Source organism: Phragmites australis, chromosome 1 (genome assembly GCF_958298935.1).
Source record: "Phragmites australis chromosome 1, lpPhrAust1.1, whole genome shotgun sequence".
In the NCBI taxonomy this organism is placed as follows: Eukaryota; Viridiplantae; Streptophyta; class Magnoliopsida; order Poales; family Poaceae; genus Phragmites; species Phragmites australis.
This window is the reverse complement of record NC_084921.1, coordinates 8,105,476-8,125,063: the sequence shown is the minus strand read 5'-3', so window position 1 is coordinate 8,125,063 and position 19,588 is coordinate 8,105,476. Positions and strand designations below refer to the sequence as shown.

At 41.5% G+C, this 19,588-nt stretch overlaps 1 protein-coding gene across 1 annotated transcript; it reads right to left on the bottom strand.

Moving 5' to 3' along the window:
* Positions 1–294: 294 nt before the first annotated feature.
* On the bottom strand, positions 295–8,627 carry LOC133904187 (eukaryotic translation initiation factor 3 subunit A-like). Its single transcript, XM_062345692.1, has 14 exons — positions 8,480–8,627; positions 8,205–8,285; positions 6,984–7,465; positions 6,307–6,522; positions 5,854–6,222; positions 5,736–5,765; positions 5,007–5,234; positions 4,732–4,893; positions 3,960–4,181; positions 3,674–3,877; positions 2,625–2,828; positions 2,461–2,541; positions 1,836–2,037; positions 295–1,073 (listed from the first exon to the last, which is right to left on the bottom strand). The coding sequence occupies exons 2-14, from the start codon at positions 8,248–8,250 to the stop codon at positions 583–585; spliced, it is 2,937 nt and encodes a 978-aa protein (XP_062201676.1). The 5' UTR covers positions 8,251–8,285; positions 8,480–8,627; the 3' UTR covers positions 295–582.
* Positions 8,628–19,588: the final 10,961 nt, after the last annotated feature.

Sequence of the window (19,588 nt, the reverse complement as noted above, 5' to 3'; positions counted from 1 at the left end):
ACTAGTTCTTAGCGCCTCAGTCGATATTCGCGCGCGAGAGTTTAACAACAGACACTGATACAATTTCAAACACAATTTTTACACAACCAATACTAATAAAATACTACTTATAATATGTTCTATAATACTGAACTACTGCCCCCGTACGGCTCCATCCACCAAGCAAGGGTGCCACTTCTGCCGGATCAATTTTCTAGACTTCAGACTTAGACAGGGTAAAATCAGGACGACGTAATAATTCCACAAACTCAGATGCTATAAGGTTACTTGGACTCTTTGAAGTAAACCCAGACAGACCGAAAATAGTGATTGCATTTAGCAAGGCTTGGCTTAAGGTATACACCAACAAAAGCATCATAAGTTCGAGTATTACTAATAAATAGTGACACAATGTGTTTGGAGTACTGGAATCGGAACATAAAAAAATAGGCTGGACAAGGTTCCTAACAGAAGTCCTAGCTTCAAAATTTAAGGAATATTTGATGCGCAATAAAAAAACAAATTCAAGTAACCACGCTTCCCAGGCAGACTTTGTGTACCAACGTCTCAACCTTGACGGATGGCAAAAACCTCAGCCAGGTCTCAGTTCCGAGACCTCCCCCAGGTTGACGAAGAGGATGAAGAATTTGAGGGAAGTTTTGATCCGCGCCAGCGGTCAGTAGCTGGAAGGCCATCCTGGCGGGGTGGGTAAGCATCTTGGCGGAGTGCAGGGGGGGCATCTTGGCGGAGTGCGGGGCGAGGTCGATCTTCCCGTGCACCCCACCTGTCATGTTCAGGTGGCGCTGCTGACCTCTGGCTGCCTCCAGCGCTGCCACTATCGGGACCACGTTTAAACTTGGGAACATATTTACCAGGAGTTGGTGCTGCCGCAGCAGGAACAGGGGCTGCCACTGGCTCGCGAACTGGCTGTGCAACAGGAGCATCAGGTGCACGCGTGGGCTCAGCTCTTAAGAGAGCCTCCCTCCTCTGCTTTTCCTTTTCCTCTAACTCCCTCTCTCTCTGTAGCTGCTTGGCTGCAATAGCGTCAAGCTTAGCTTTCCTCTCAGCCTCTTCTCTTTTCCTTCTCTCTTCCTCTGCAAAAGAGTGAACATAATAATCAATAACATGGATAAGCTAGATTTTGAAGAAAAAAAATCAGTTCCATTTGGCCAGATATAGAATCACAAGATAGCCACAATTCAAGCACATTCTGTTACACAATGTGTAGCATTTATAGTTTTGAGCTATTAATTGCCTAAGTATCAGAAATCAATGCTAGGGTATTCAGTCAGTTCAGACTGGTCAGTTTTCATAGATGTGCTAACCAAAAATATATTTTAGTTTTGCATTGTCAAAAACCAAAGTAAACAAACAGAAATTTGCTTATGTCAATTAACTATGAACAAGATATCGATTCAATGAATACAAGGTTTGCCTGCACAATCATAAACAAAACATATGTGAATTGTTACTAAAACAATTGTTAAGTTAAATAAAGCATGCAAAATAAAAACACTGTTAACATAATGAATGTAAGAAATCTACAAGCCTAATAAATTAGGTGAAAAAACTCAATTATATGATCCTTCAGCTTATTAGGTTTGCAGAACCTAAAACCAAACTAAGCAAAAATAGACCCGGCCAATTTTGCGGGTTATTTTGGCTCAATTAGGTTCATCGGTTTTTGCTCGTTCCTAGTCTTATACTGCATTGCAGTCATTTAGCTTTCAACACAGGGTAATAAATTGCCGAACTTGCACTTCCAAATTTATCGAAAAAAATTAATCAAGCACAAGTAGTGTTGCACCCAACAAGTACAATGGATGATAGAGCTAATTAGTTCTGAGTTCACTTGCCTTCAAGTTTTCTGGCTTCCTCTTCCTCACGAAGCATTTCGATCCGCTGTTCCTCCAAGTTCAGATAATACATCAATTTCCTTACTGTCTCCCTTTCACGCTTTCTTGATGATATCAATTGACTGAACCGTTCGTCCCTCTCTTTCTTCAGACAACTAAACTCAGCTTCACGACGTTGGACAATTCTATCCTGGAAAACATTCTGCAGCAGCAAAACAGGAAATCACAAACAATAAGGGAGGTGAGAAGGTAGACGAGAACAAAGATGTGGGAATAGAGTTTGCTCAGTACATTTAGTAAGTAATATTTGAACTTCATGCTATGTAAACGTCAACTAAAATTACACTAAATTGCCAGCAGTTGATCCTGAGCAATCTTATCTTAAGTCATAGAATAGGCTAACGCTGTAACACATTCTATCAATCACAAAAAAAAGCAGACGTTTATACACTATATGGTAACAAATCATTCGCAGTATATATCAGAATACTCCATTTGCAATTAGAAAAGCTGGTTTTGGACCAAAATAGCATCATAAGTGAAATATATAATTATTTTATTACCAAAAATATACAGGCTGTACTGTGATGTAAATGCTTAACAAAGTCACAAGTAGCATACATACCTTATGTTCCAACATTCGAGAAAGTCTATTTTTCTCTTGCAAGTCACCCGCATGGTGTTGCTTGCTGAGCTCAATCTCTCTCTACAAGCAGAAATTAATAACTAAAGTGAGTGCTGACGGTTATCTGCACTTTGTAAACAACAAAAGAATAGTAGAAAACAGACCAGCTGCTCTTGCTCATGAAGGATTTTCTCTTCCTCAAGACGTTTTTGGAAAGCTTTCTCAATCAGCGGTGTCTCTTCCTGTCTTTTTGCCCTTTCCAAGTAATCCATTGTTTTTGCAAGCTTCTGTAGTTTTTTCTCCATCTCCTGGCGCTCCTTCAACTGTTCACTCAATGTCAAATCGAGGATGGCTTGTTTAGTAAGCTCCTGCATCCAAAACATTCAAAATATTTTAGTGGTGTAAAGTTCAAAAATAGTAAAAACAGTAAGATGTACAACTAAGTATTTTGAGTTCTCACCAACACTAGACTAGAGGATTTTAGCACAAAAGGTGTGGTTGTTTATATTAATTTTCAGTTCAAGCCTGCAAGGTGATGGTCGGTTTTAAATGTTAACATGCATACCATAATAGAGGTGGGCCAATGATAATGCAAACACCCAAGTTAAAACAAAAAAGGAGATGGCACAGACATAGGCTGTTAGGAACATGCAGCCAGATAATGAATAATTGAATATTAGGAAGCTAGCTTTTAAATACCATTACCAGGTCCACATCCATTTGTATTAGCACCTATGTATAAAATTTAAAACTTAGGTCTTAGAGTACTTTCCATAAATTCACTTGCCCAAAATAATATTCATTTTATATTCATTTGTTCCTTGCATCTTATTGGACAGAACATTCTAAGTTGCCTACACCAACAAAACAGAATGAGGATACATGCGCCAATATGTTTGTAAAAAATCCATACCGAAATGAACCAATGATCTAATTAAGTGATGACTTCCTAAGCTTGATCCTGCTTTACATCTACATCACCTACTATTAATCTATAACTCATTAAAATTCAGAAGTGAACTGAACATACAGGAACATGGTGATCTACTGTTTGAATAAGCAAATGGTACACCGAAGTGTTCTCAAACACAAACTAAATGTTGTAAGGTACAAGCAACTATACATAGAATACTAAGGGATCCCGAATGCTAACATCACATGCAGACAGTTAGCAAGCAGAGCTAGTTGCTGGAAAGCAATTACTGGTTCTTACCCCCTCAATGACGGGTTTTCTCCTTCTATTTGTGCGCTTCGTAGCTTCATCTAGCATCTTTTGTGCTTCTTTTTTTTCTTTTTCCTCTATTTCTTTACGGATCCTTTCCTTCTCCCTCTGCCTTTGGTCATTGATTAGCCTCTGCCTCTCGTCGTCTGCAGTTTTCCTCTGCTTACTCAATCTCTTCATTTCCTCTTCTTTTTCCTGGAAATGAGAACACAAGCAAAACAAAACTAAATAAAACAGCCAAGAGCTAAGAAGATTGAAGTGTAATCAAATAAGATACCTTTTCTAATATGTGGCGCTCAAGCTCTTCTTTGCGCTTTTCAATGATGGATTTTCTCGCAAGAAGCCTCTTATGTTCATTCTCCACTACTCCAGCTAAACTAATCAAATTTTCGCCAAGTTTGGATGGCTTTTTCACAGGTGGATGAATAAGATTCCTCGCTTTATTTAAGGAATCAGCCAGAATGCTAAGGTGATCACTTAACCCATCAGATTCTAGGTCCTACAACAACAAAACGGTCATAATAAAGTTGGTGTTCAAGATCAAGCTGGCGTTCTGCGTTCAATAGCAAATGAAATAGAATATACTGCAATTCAAGTAATCACACTAACATATAGGAACACCAAAAGAAGTCAGCGGTCATGATTTTGTATGTGCAGCATGACAATGAGATTTGGTGCTTTGCACTATGGCACAATATCATCAATGAAAAAAGGTGACATTCCTGAAATAATATGAACCAAACTAGATTGATTCTTCTATTGAACATGGTGATTATGTGAAGCCACTGTGCTACAGCTTGAACCGTATTTAAAAAGACTATTCCCTTTCTAGCTTCTAAGTATGAACCATGTAGCACTTCATATACTTATATTATTAACCAAAAAACATACAACCAAGAAACAACTTCTAAGTATGAATCATGTAGCACTTCATATACTTATATTATCAACCAAAAAACATACAACCAAGAAACAATGGTGAACATATAATATCAGTGAGAATATGAGACGTGTAAAAACAGCTGATGGGCAGAGACAGTGCTACATACCACAGTACCAAAATGAACAGCACCTGATAAATGGTTAACTTTCAAAGCAACAAAATTGTGTTTCACAGCATCAACAGAAATCTTCTCCACAACAGCAAAGTCAAAGAATGGGATCATTCTTGAGATCATATCGATTTTTATGGACTGGAAAATATGAGAGGCCTGCAAAAGTACAGAAGGGGAGTTATACCATGTATGCAACAATATACAAACTACTAAGGTATGCAAAGCAACATGAAGGCCTATTTCCTACAGTACTGAGCATAGAATAAGACCTGTTGCAGCACCCTCAGTGTTGTCAGCTTTTCCAAAGCAGAAATGTACTGCGATAACTTCACTTCTGGAACAGAAGAAGCCGATGAAATCTTCCCTCCAATCTTTGAAATCTTCAAAAGAAGGGGCTGTACTTTTGATGCAAGGTCCAGAGGAAGGAACTCATGTTCCAAAAGGTTGTACAAATCTTTCACTTCTTGGGAAGCACAGGAAATCACCCCTTTGGATGCCTACAAACCATCAAAATATAGATATTTTTGTAAGAAAAAATGGCATGGACTACTCATGGCTACCAACAAAACTACAAGAGCATAGAAACTGAAGCAGTGTAAATGAGGCTCTCTAACTCTCTTATACTTGCAAAACAAATAATGGCACTGCTTTAATATTTTTCAGCTATGCAAATGACAGAACAAAAGGCAGCAATGTAAGTGCTGCAAACAATCGGTTTATTATCATATAAACACAACAGCACAGATGAAATACTAGAAAGAGCATCAAACATTTTGTGGCAATGCTGAACTGTTTCAGGTAATTCCGTAAATGAATTTACTTTTGCTAAGCTAGCCAACTTTCCTTAGTCATCACAACACATATTATAGGAACAAACAAATATACAAAACAGAAGCAATTGCTTAATGAGGAACATATGTGATAACAAAGAGCACTTCCAAAAATTAGGCGAAACAGCTTCAGAAATAACAGTTCTCAAAATAATAATCAGCACATACCAACTCAGATAGGAGAGCTGCTCTTGAAGGCTGCAAAAGGGGAAAGGAGATTTGTTAGGACGGAAAAAAGTGCTACTGAAAAATAAACTTCAATTCACAAGCAGATTGGAGGGCAGACCAATTCTCTATTTTCACGCTTGGAGTCGAGCGAAAAGTTGACAAGGTTGGCCATCCGCAGGTTACGCTCTTTCTCATTTTCTGTCTCAAGATGAGATGCACCATATTTTGGGTCATATGGTGGCACAGAAAGTGCAGCAAGCAAGACGGAAGATGCTATTAATTGTAGATCCTTTTGTGACAAGTTCTTATTGTAGCTCTTTTGCAAATTGAAAAGCTTGAGCCACGCATACGCATGATAAAGGTGGCTATCAGATATCCAGAAAATTTCAGTTAACTTCGCATAATATACAACCAGAACAGATGGTTTTGGCATTTTCTTCACCATGCTCATCAAACCATGGATATCCTCCACCGATCGGAAGGCTTCCTGCAAGAAGTAGGTTCAGTGATGATACAGTGAATGTAACGTTCATAGCATAAAGAACGAAGATATGTAAGTTTTGGAACAAACCTGCCATAGGGATAGGTCTGTAGCAATTTTAAGTTGTTCAATCCGGGTATCAAGATACAATTGTAAGCTTTCAGGGGCAGTCAGATCAGGACGATCTCGTTGGTCACGATATTTGTTCAAATTAGCAAGATGGTTTCTGATAATCTCACACAACCTACGGAGTTCAGTTGTTCTCTTATATTGCTTACAAAACTGAAAAGCCTTATAAGCAGTCATCTGCATATTAGGAAGTTAGTCAGTCACAAAAGCTCCTTACAAGTATTAAGCGGAGCACAATATGTACAAGGAATAAAATCAGTACTTCTGAAATTAAAGAAAAGCAAAAGAAAAAGAGAAGTTTCTGACAATAAAACTATGGCACCAAACACTCCAAAAGAGAAGTTTCTGACAACAAGCAGGTTGCATTTAATAGCAACAAAAGGATGAAATCAGATAAAAACTGGTCACAGCAACAAAAGGATGAAGGGTTTGATGTTGAACCTGTTGGGAGAGAGAATGAAGTCTAGAGAATTCATCGACAAACAAAAACAACTAAAGGAACTATAACAATTTTGTAAGTCATAAATAGTTATATCACTACCCAGGAAAAATTACTATCACATCGAAAGCAAATTCATCAGAAACAGATAACAAAATACCTATAGATATATAAGGGGAAAGCATGTAGAATAGCTTACAGCATATAGTGCTTCAAGCTTTGAATTATTCCTTAGTATTTCAAGCACCGTCCTGTATGTCTCCCAGAGGAACTTGAACCACGGAGTGACAAACTCTCTGTCTGATCGGTCCTTTCCTTTCTCACCACTAACATAACTAAGCATCAAATCCTCCGGCCGCTTATCCGCTTCCAGATCTTCAACATCCAGAGCATCTTCCAAGGCCTGAGCTTGGCTCCTAGCTTGTTCAGCTTTCTCATTGGAAAGCTGCATGAAGTGTTTTATCACATCCTCCAAGGATGACACATTTACTTGCTGACAGACAATTCTGTACTGAATAAGGCCATCTTTCGCAAATCTTCCTTTCCTCAGGTCAACACAAAGCTCCACATACTTCATCATAATCCTTTCAAGAGGCTTTTGCCATGACCTATACCTTTTTGAGGTGATGAGATCATGTAAAGCCTGCAACGCCGCCTGCTTTTGCCCAACATGAATCAATTCTGAAAGAAGGCAGAGGTAATAATCAGTCTGCACATCTTGTGGCCAAATATCATGTCTAAGAATTTGAAACTGAAGAACAATGCATGCTCAAAACTACCAGTATCAATAATGTAATGCTATAAGTCTGCATAGTAATTCTCCTAAAGACATCTAAAACTAGGTTGGATAAAATGAAACTGAAGTCAACAACTCTTGGGTTTCTATTATTCCTTTTTGACAACTTATTGGTCCACAAGGAGAAGGCAATAACAAGTTCAAACGTGGAAGTGAAGATAAACATAACAGTGGGTGGTCACTTCAACATCCACTGAAATTCTTAACACCAGCATGACATGGCCTAGCACTATTACATAACTTATACACGCATCAATACTAAAAGACCAATGAAACAAGGCACCGCCACGTAATGAGCCTGAAAAGCCAGCGAGCTAACATTTGTTTGTATGCGGTAACCAAGCCTCACCTATCTAATGAAACGACCTCAGTGTAACCAATGTTCCAAGTCAACCTAACGTTTAGAACATACCACTTGACGGCTTCATCAGCAGTAAACGTATTACATATTTCCTCATGAACCAGCGCAAAGCAATAAACAACTCAAACACTGCATCTTATCGCTATCCTAATCAACTAACAAACCCTACTTGCATGCGCATCACTGCAACACTACCGCGGCAACAGCCAGTATCACTTCAGATACAATTGAGCCACCGAATTCAAGAGATCCCAGCGACTGACCTTCAGCTCTCTTCAGCGCGTTCTCGGGCTTTGCGAAGGTCGCCATGGTCGCAGCGAGGGCTCTGCGGAGGCGATCTACTCCTGTATTGCACCCCAAAAACAACACCAGAAGCTGGATTAGCTCACAGATTCACGAAACAGAAACGAGAAAGCCATAAACCAACAGCTCCCCACTCAATAGACCGATTCGACCGGTAAATCCACAGAAAAATCCCAAAAAAAAAGCCCTCAAAAACCACTATCGGATGATACTGAGCGCTGGGGGTCGAAGGTACCTGTAGATCGCCGGAGAAGTGCGCGGGGGACGGCAACGTGATGCCGTCTGCGTCCGAGGTGGGATCTGGAAGTGGAGGCGGCGGCGCGAGGGAGGGAGGGGTTTATTAGGGTTGCGTGGGTGCGCAAGGTGGATGAGAGAAATAATGCGAGGTGGGGTCGGAGTTTTATTTTTAAATGCGAGGAGCATCTGTGGACGTCGGTGTTTCAAGGGCCGATACGGACCGTCTGATCTTCGGACGGGCGGTCGTGATCAAAACGTGAGAGCGTGAGGCCCTTGTTCTGCAGACGGGGGAACGAAGGAATTGGGACCCTTGTTCTGCACTAGTAATCACACGCGCAATTTTTATACATGTATGTAGATGTATTTTACATCCAATATATTATATGAAAGTCATGTATTTAAAATAAAACAATGTGTATAAGAATTATAGACTATGTGGTTCCTACATTGTTATATCCTCCAAGTCAATGTCCATTTCATTCTGACTCACGATGCTCCTGTGAGGAATTATATATTACCTGCTTCCTACATGGGCGAAATGCAAAACAGCTACGACAACCAAAAAAGGTTAAATCCATTACTAGTATGTTGCCATCCCATGCTTCCTTTTACACATGATCTGGTTCAGAACGTTCTCCCCATGTTCATCTGAAGTTACAAGATATTATATAATTACCAGCGTGCAATTGATTTTATAAAAACATTGATGATAGCTAATTTTAAAAAATATAAATAATCAAAAGTTGTCATTTATTACACAAGATATTGTCGCAGACGTTGTAGATGGTGATGAGACATGCTCATCGATACACAGAACCAGTACTTTCTTTCTATCCCTATATTGTCACTGATATATACGCTTTCTAGCACGGATGTTCTCTTTATCCTAATCGAACATCTTAGCAAACCTTTTCCTATCCTTTTGCCGCCTATGCTCAGCCTTATCGAAATACTCATTGCCTATAACATCTAACACAAACATTGATAAACAGCGAGTGATTGTCATCATATAGCTTCATCATAAAATATACTATGGAGCGAAGCAATGACACATATGCTACAACAACCCGCATATAATACAACATGCGGTATACATTCATTAGCATTGCCTATTGTATTTGTCTGATCACTAAATGGAGCGCGACCACCAATTCCAATTACTTTTCTCGTCGAAGATGTACTCTGGTACATCACGTCCCCACTAACGTGGTACCTGTAGGATCCTGATGGTGCAATCCAAGACAATCCAAGACACATAGGAATTTAGTTTCTGATTAGATCTGAGTGACTAATGTAGGCATTCTCATTTTTTTCTTACACTATTTCTCCATATTAGTTTGGTTTTTCTTTTTCGTGTCCTCAATTTTAAATGGCAATGCTAACATAAATATAAACACTACTGACTAATATAGTGGAGATGCGTTACAAAGTGTTATCATAGATCATGTCGTAGATGATCATCAGTAGGCAAGTATTGCCTCAAGACTACTCAAACTTTCAGCTAATACATAGTTACGCAACCAATCAGCAAATAGCCAGAAATTCATGTTTTTCATGAAACAATTTTCCATAATAATCTTCAGCCTTTTCAGGATAAGCATAGATGTATGGATGCAGTATGCAGGGCACTACAGTAGCTCAGAAAGAAGGAGGAGGAGGAGACAAAAGCAGCCCTTCCAACAACTGACCTGATGGGAGATGTGATTATGAAGCAGCTGATGGCCAGACTAAGCAGTATAGCTTCCTTGCAAATGCCTAACCTCCAGTTGCTTATTACCATGTACCGTAGCACCCAGATTAGATCCTCTGTATGCTGAAAATTTTCAAACATTTTGGTGAAATTTCAATTTTGCAGTGTACAAGATGAGCAAGAATAGGTTTTCAGATTCCATTAACAGATTCAAGCCAAATGTATGCAAAAGTCAAAACCACCAGAAACATAATACAATAACTTCACTCAGCGCATTACGACCAAGGGGGAAAAAGCTGCAACAACAGCACAGATGTAGATAGGTGTGCAACATTCTGCCAAAAACTCCAAACCTAACTAACCACAAGACGTGAACGACTCCTGGCCCGGGTAGCAAAACTCCCGAGCATTACCGTGACGACTCGGATTCAAGGCCGTGATGGGGTGTGGGTGGCAACGGCCCACCCGCCCATGTATGAATTTTGAGCGTACGCGGGTGTTGCACCGGGGGGTCGCGTGCATGTGTTGTATGTATGTAATTTCTCAAAAAAAACTAACCACAAGACAACGGACCGCAGGGGTGGTGAAAAGATTATCAACATTCACCAGTAAATAGGAATAAAATCTCAGATATAAATTATCCATGTTTTCTATGAGATATTATGATTCCATGCATGCACTCCAGTTTAGACTTTTGACTCGGTCATATAGCTGTACCCAACAACTGTAGTGCTATATTTTCATGAAAATTAAACAACTAGATGACATTGCTCCCTAGCTAACTTTAAGCAATACTACAGCTGATGCTTGAACAAAGATGCCAACATAGTTTATTATTAGCTCTCACCAAGAGAAAAGAAGTCAGTTGCTTAATGTATGGTAGTTGGGTGAACTACTTCAGATTCTATAGAGTTCTGGTTAAAGTTTTTTTTCTCATAAACATCATATGAATGCATCATGTAAGCATCTAAGAGCCCAAAAGTAATGTTGCCTTTTACGATACAATATTTCAATATGAAGGAAACAGTGGACTAATTTAGCCAGTAGGTTAGCTAGAAATAAGATTTAACCCTTGCTTTCACAAGTTCACATTACCGAAAAAGATTCATAAAAACAACTTTACAATATCTATTGCAACACATCAACATCGGTAAAAATGAAATTCCATGTTGATGTGTCACTTCTATTAGCACAACAAAAGGGTATATATTGTAACCCTACATACAAAAGGATAAAGAAGAAAGACTTCTATGGAAGCTAGGTTAGTGTAGCACTTATATGTAAAAGAAAGATCATGAGTTTCTCAATCCTCATTCTTGGTATTTTTTTTTGGGGGGGGGGGGGGGGCATTCTTGTGTAATCAGAATGTAAAGACATTAAAAAGGCTTAACAAAATATTGAAACACACTGTCAGCCAAAGACAAATAGCAGCAAAGTTATTCTTTCATTAGCAGTTGGTACTCCTCATACAGACTTCAAGATTTTACATTAATGCAAAATGACACAACAAGATCAATGTTGAAATTTATGTTTAACAGTTTTACATTTCACTTTAGAATTTTGATGTTTTTGTTTGATGCTGTCATATGGCAGCTGGTTTTCGCCTTTTTTTTCTCAAAAAATTATGGATCCTCAACAAACATTGGATGGGTCTCAGATGGTCGGCATATCACTATATCAGTATTTCCGAAAAAAGCTTTCAACACTACGCTATTGAAGAAAACACACCATGATATCTCTTCTGGTGCAGTTTCTGCTCATAGCTACTCCAATAGCTCCCTGGTTGTGGTCACATACTGCATTGGAATGGATCCTCAACAAACATTGGCTGGGTCACAGATGGCTGGCATATCATTATATCAACATTCCAAAAAAAGCTTTCAACACTACATCATTGAAGAAAACACACCTTGATATCCCTTCTAGTATAGTTTCTACTCCCAGCTGCTCCAACAGCTCCCTGGCTGTGGTCACTTACTGCATGGAATGGAGGTTGTTAGTATATAGAACACAGTTCATTCAATATGAAAATTTTGATACGAAAGATTAATACTAAATAAAATAGAATGGGGCTACATCTATTTCTTCTCTTCCTTTTAAAGAAAGTTATAGAATAGTATCTACTTCAGAATGTTAAACATAAATAAAGTGCCATAAAAATCTGACTACCTAAGAAATTCGTATTACATACATGGACAAGCTTAGCCTGATACCTATGTCTTTTTTTGTATTAGAGAATATGATAGCAATTCAAGCCAATCTCAGTTAAGAAAACATACGCAAAAATATATTGTACCTCCATGGGATCATTCATTTAAACCACCCATGGGAGACGGATGGAAGAGTGCCAAATATCTCTGAATTCATAGTCAAATTAAGACAAAATGGTAGATAGGAACATAGAGGAAACCTAGATCCATGAAGTTCGCAGGTGCAAGCTGATGAGATGGGGGAAGGTCATCACCGTGTCACAGGTTGAGAGGCAAGCGCCATGCACCGGAGTCTAGAGCACTTACAGCTGCGCAGACAATGGGATGGAGAGGGCAACGAGCTTCCTAGGATCCAGTCGTCGCCTTACCCATCCTCACTATGTCGAAGTGTGTCGAGTGAGGGTGGCCCTGAAGTACCTTCCCTTCTCTTCAAGCACAAGCACTAGCAGTTAAAGCTCTTAATTGTAGAAGTAGGAATAAAATTGCGCAAATTAAACTGTGCTAGGACAACAAGAATCCATCAAAATCTCTGATTAGATATTTTTAACAATCCAGTTTCCACTCTGCCATACCTTGCCCTAACATTGCTAGCAATCAAGTTGCACCCTCTGCTCATGTGTTCTCACATTCCAAGAACACAAGTCCTAGCAATACAAGTTCGTCTAAAATTCCAAACAAAATAGATAGGGGGGAGTTCAACCTGGTGTACCTAGCCCCGAGGTAGATCGACAAAGAGGAGTGTGCCCACCATGGGGACCTTAGAGGTTGTTGTGCATCCTATGTGGGAGGGCTCGGCGATTGGTGTTGTGGAGCTTGGTGAGCTGTAGTACTCAGCTCCAACCATCCCCCTCCCATGTCGAAGGCGCATCTGGAGGCAGATTCGCCGGATCTGAAAGGGCGAAGTCCACCGTGATGACTATCCATGGCGACTCCCAAGCACAGCACCTCCGCGTCCTCCGCCTCCTTACCACCTCCATGGTAGGGGCCACACTGGACACATCCGCCACCTACCCCTCACTATGGCGGTGGAGGTAGTCGGAGCAAGCAAGGGCCCGAGCGGTAGGCACCCCATACTAGCAGATTCCTTGCTGAGGTGGCCTCGACCCCACCATGGTCCAACCCCATGCTGTCGCCATCGTCCTACTAGTCCTCACGGTGGTGGAGGAGGTAGTTGTGGTGGTGGCGGATCTGGATCCAGGGTGGGATGGGGTGTGGTGTGGAGGCACAGCGCGGCGCGGCGTGAGGGTGAAGAGGAGGTGGTGGATCTGAGGATTTGAGGAGGAGGTGTGGTGTGGGGATGAGGGTGCGGGGCCAGGGATGACGGAGAGGGAGGTGGCCGATTGAGATCGACGGAGGGAGGCAGAGAGGGAGGTGACGGGGTCGAGAGCGGCAGAGGGAGGTGGAGCCAACGGCGGCGGCGATGGAGGCAAGAAGCGGGTATCGGCGGGTGGGTAGAAATGGGGCTGGTGCGCGTAGTGGCGACCTCGGAGGCCAAACACAAGCGTTCTCTTGAATCCTAGGCGTGCCCGCACTTGGACGGGCATGGACAGGTGGGGCCACCATCCATGCATGCTGTTGGATAAAAATTGTGCAACAGATCCAACGCTATTAAATTGATTTGGGTAGATAATTGTTGGGTGAGAAATATTTTTGAGAAACTCGTGCTTTATAGTATGGGAACGAAGAATTGGGTATAGTTATATTTAGAGTGTGGTAGTTTTGATTATTTAGATTCTATAAAATAGTGATATAAGTAATAATTATAAATAATTATAAATTTATTAAGTAGACGGGGTTTAATTAATTTAAGTTTGCTTGGGAGCAATATTTATTATAGTGAACTAAACGTATTGTTAAATGATCATTGGTTCTGGTAATTTCAGCATGTCATCAAGGGACTTAGTACAGCCAATGAGAGGACCATTGTGTACAAGTGGTTGATGCGCCATTTTCAACTGAATCCTCAGCACCATGAGCTTAAGCTGAGAGTTGTGCTAAGCCATTCTACTCAAGGGTACTATGGGGAGCTCATCCCTATTAATGTGACATCTACTTGGAAGAGGTACTTAGATATAGCATGTGAACGTGATCTCCCTCTTATGCTGCTAGTTAAAGCGTACTAGAAGGATCCAACAGAGATAAACGTTGGGGAAACAATAGCCTGAACAAGTTAGGCAGTGGTGGATGAAACAAACTCAACAAATGTGGGAGACAAGCAGGACGTTGGGGATATGCAAGAGTTGCAACCGAGGGGTGTAGACATGAGGGGGAGCATATCTCTAGCATAATTGAAGAGATAGAGAGGGAGGATCAGAAACTCGAGGAAGCCATAGTCGATGAGGATTCATACAACGAGGAGAAAAGTGCTCATGTTCCTGCAGAGTGAAGGAATCAGGATTTTTCAAAGCTAGTGGTCAGTGAGGGTCATCGAACACAATGTGAATATTATTAGAACGAGGTGTCCCAGGGTGCTATGTACTATAATAAGGAGGTTGTTATTGATGCAGTGAAATACTTATCGTGTTCTCTTTGGAGGCAGTTCAAAGTTGTGAAGTCAAACAAGAGAGAGTACGATGCCAAGTGTTTGGTGTCTGATTATTCGTGACGGGTGCACGCATTTAGGGGGAAATAGGTTGACCACTGTGAATGCTCAATAGTTAGGGAGCATAACTGTCACATTGAAAAGATATAGTTCTTCCACTAGAATATATCATATGCTTTTGTTGCCAATGTTATGTACAGAGAGATTGTGCGCAACCGAAAGTATGAGCCACGATCAATAATCTGTGTTATTGAGGAAATATTTCAGTACACAATAAGCTACGCTAAGGCATGAAGGGCAAAACAAAAAGCTATTGAGATGAGGTTTGGATCATACAAAGCATCATATGATAACTTACCACGTCAACTAGTCACAATATGTGTAAGAAACCCTAGAAGTTACTTTGACATCAAGCATTGCCCCTTGAGTGAAGTGTCTGGAATGCGAGTATTACAGCCTGCTTTTCTTTGCATTTGCGGCAACCATCAAGGCATTTAGGCACTGTTGACCTATTATTTGCTTGGACGAGACATTCCTCACTAGGAATTATAAAGGATAGACTGTCTGCAATTAGGGTAGATGGGAACAACCAAGTCATGCCACTGGGGTTTACCTTTGTGGAGAGCGAGAATGAGAATAGCTAGTATTGGTTCCTTGAGCGAGTGAAGCATGCTATTGTTCTAGACCCGCTTGATGTATTTTTGATTAATGATAGACATGTAGGGCTGTTGCAGGCTTTGCTGGATATGCAATACGACAATGTTAGACGGTGTGTAACAGCAAAGTGACCCGACTTGAAGAGCAGTGGTGCATGAGGCATATGGGTGTAGACTTTTAAAGACAATTAAAAAACAAGCACTTGATAAATCTTTTCAAGAAATTGTGTGGCTAAAACTAACAGAGAAAGTTCAACGCACTATGGGCAAGGTTAGACAAACTAACCATGAAGTAGTCAACTGAGGTAGCAGACACCGAAGATGAGTCGGTTGCTTTTGACCCATCCCAATAAATACTCCCCAGATTATAAGGAGGTTAGGGTCATCTGTTAGGAACTTCTCGCAATGGATATGAAATGAGCTAAGAGAGAAATGGGCTTTGATGTACGATACTGGAAGGGCAAGGTATAAGATAATGACAACTAATCTTGCTAAAGTCTACAATTGGGTTATGCGGGGTATGAGATCCCTCCCTCTTGTTGGAATTGTTGAAGGTATTCTGTATGAAACTTGCAGATGTTTCATTGATCGCTACACATCTGCTTCTAAGGCAATGGCAGATAACTATATGCTGTATGGATAAATGTTATGTGAGTAATGAAGAAAGCCACAAAGAAGGCATATATGCACCGCACAAATCAGGAAGGAACTGCGAGCACAGGTTCAATATCTTGTGTCGGGATAAAGGTCGTAGGAGTGGCAGACGCGAGCGTCATGTGCAAAAGTGCGTGCTTAGGAATGGAACATACGTCTGTTCGTGCCAGAAGCCACAATTGCTACATATGTTGTGCACACACGTCATAGCTACATGTGGGGAGTTCAATATGCTACCCGACAATATGTTTGCTGCTACTTTATGAACGATTAGATACTGAACACATGAAACCATGAGTTTTATGGCTACGATATTGTTGATACGTTTATAAGTGATCCAGGTCCCTCGCGAATCTATGGGCCAGACTTTGAGAAGATGAAGTACACACTAGGATGTTGACAAACTCAACAGATTCAGAATGATATGGATGAATCCGAGGCAGGTCCAAGGGTGAAGCAATGCAGCAAGTGCGATGAAACTGGTCACACATACAAGAACTGCTTGAGAAACGCACGTGTTATGTAGATGGGGTCATAACGATGGTCAAGTGTGAATGTGTTTATCGTATCTGGATGTTATATTTGTGAGGTTTTCACCTAACCTATGTACGTTGTATTTAGACCTTACATTTATATTTGATTGTATACCTATATGTTATAATATGTTCATGTAATTGTGTGTACATGTATAGTATACGCTATTCACGTAACTATGTGTATATGTAATCTATTCATGTAACTGTGGGTACATGTATGTTATACAATGTTCATGTAACTGTGTGTATATGTATGGTACAAATTATTTATATTTGTTTTCAATAGAGATATGGCACACCCACCGACCCTCGAGCTTCTTGACCTTGCAGTGGACAAGAAGCATCACAGCTTCTTGTTCGCCGTTCAACAGACCGAGTTAGGAGTTTTCCGATCACGTGGCCTTGGGGAGCTACTTATGATCGACGATCATTGGAAGCACCGATATGTCGCAAATTATCTACGTATAGTTCTGATTATTTATTTGTTGCATGTTCTATATTCACTGATACATGTTGGCAGCAACTAGACTCCTACCGTTGTGTTATTTGGTGGAGGCCTGAGTGGCAGAGAACCCTGAGGTAGCCGCGAGGTGATTCTATTTTGACTGCTCACTGATCGCTGCACTGGTCGACTGGTGGAGGCCTGAGACCCATACTTTCCAACTCTCATGCGGCGAGATGGCTCCGACGTTGCAGGATGTAGCCTACTTGTTAGGTTTACCTTGCGTTGGAGCCACCGTTGGAGTCGCCAACGTGGATATAGACTGGATCAACATCATGCTTGTGTGGTTCGGCGCTGTTCAATGGAAGGACGATGCACCCGCCTACATGCCTGAGTTCCTATTGAATCCGTGTTGGCCCACGAAGAAGTGGATCATCCGATTATAGGTACCTTGCAATTTATCTTCCTATTTATTTTACGATTTCCAAGATATTTTACTCATCCAGATTTACATTACTTCAAACCTGCATACATCCACCTGGACGCTGGTTCGTACTCAGTCGCGAGGCACCTGGAGTACTACCTGATTTGGTTGTCCGGCTGTGTTATGTTCACCAGCAACCAAGGCCGCATGGTGTTGATGACCCTTCTTCCCTACACGAGGGGGATCGCATATGCGGAGCCCGATGATGTCCCCCAGTTCAGCTAGACCTCCGCAGTCCTAGCGGCGACAAATCGGGCCTTATGCGACACGTGCACGAAAAAGGAGCCACTAACCACATTTGTTGGGTGCTCACTCCTGTTGTAGTTGTGGTCGTACAACGAGTTCATGATCAACCGACCCATTGTGGACCACTCCCCGTACCATTCAGGAGGATGGGCACACCACAGGCTCGATGTGGTGACGGCGTCGGGTACGTAGGAACATAGTGTAATATCATGAGTTTTAGCATGTTAATTAATAGTAAATTTTACTCCAAATTAAAAAAATTATAATTAATTAAACCAAATAAATCAAGGAAATATGTATATGAATATATATATACACTAGTATGTATATATTCATATATATTAAATTGGCTATGTATTCTAAAATGCACTACTTTAATTTTTAAACTTCTCCTAACATTAATTGATTCATGTACATTTGGTTTATTATTTTTATGGTTCTTTAAGTGGAGATTTGAGATTGAATGTCTCTTAATTTCAAATATATTCTTAGATTCCATTCAGCTTAAATCCAATTTGAATTCAAATATTTTTTATCCAAATAATCTTCCAAATCTTAGAGTTTTACTCCCATCTCATAAATCAAATATTCCCATTTGAATTTATGGCAAGACCTAACTCAAATCCAAATTCAAATCTCTCTTTTGAATTTGTCTCAAAACTCTTTTCTTTTTTCCCCATTTTTCTTTTTCTCCTCGCGCCTAATCTTTTCTCCCTCTCTCCTTGCATGGTTCGGCAAACCAACCCATTGGCCCGGCTTCCCTTCCCCGTTCTCCTTGTGCTCGGCCCAACAACCACGTTGCGTAGCCCACTCGACGCGCGCCTGCCGCATGCACCCACGCGCACGTAGCCATCCACATGCCGCCCATCCGCCTGCTCACCCGCCCGAGCTGTCTCCCTCCTCCAACGCACCACCATCGTGTTGTCCTCCACCGTGATAGCCGTCATCCCCCCATGGGGAAATATCACCACCTCCCCGCATTGAATGCACCGGCAACTTGCCCACTCTCTCTCCCCTCTCTCTACCCTTGCAGCACGCCGCTCGAGCGCCCGACGTCGTGTGACTTCTGCTCCCAAGCATACGCATGGCCGGCGTAGAGCCTCCATGCCACAGAAAAGATCACCGTCGTTGTTCTGTTCACCATGGATAGCATAGTGCATCGCATCGCCTCTCTGCTCATCCATCCCCCTATATAAATAGGGTAGCCTGACCTTCGTTGTTTTCCCACCTAGCCGCCACCACAGCACCGTCGCACTGCCATTCCTCGCCGCTGCGACATTGCCGTCGTCGTTCCATTCCCGTGAGCTGTCGAAGAGCACCAGGAGGTCACCACTGTTCCTCTGCCACCATCCATTACCTAGAAGCCCGACGTGAGCATGCCCGCACCAGAAACCGGGTTGCTCCATTGCATCACCGACCGTCGTCCAGCTTCTCACCATTTTTGAGCTCGGTGAGCATCCCCGTCCCCTTGCGTAACCTCCTAGCTAACATGTCGACGTCCTAGTGCTCTCTCTTCGCACTGTCGTGTACAACAAAGTGTTTTTCCCCTCTGTCATCGCGCTATGGTCACCGTCGACATGCGTATACCCTCTAGGTGTGGTCCGACCATCATGCCATGTAGCCCAGGAGCTCTAAGCTCCTTTTCCT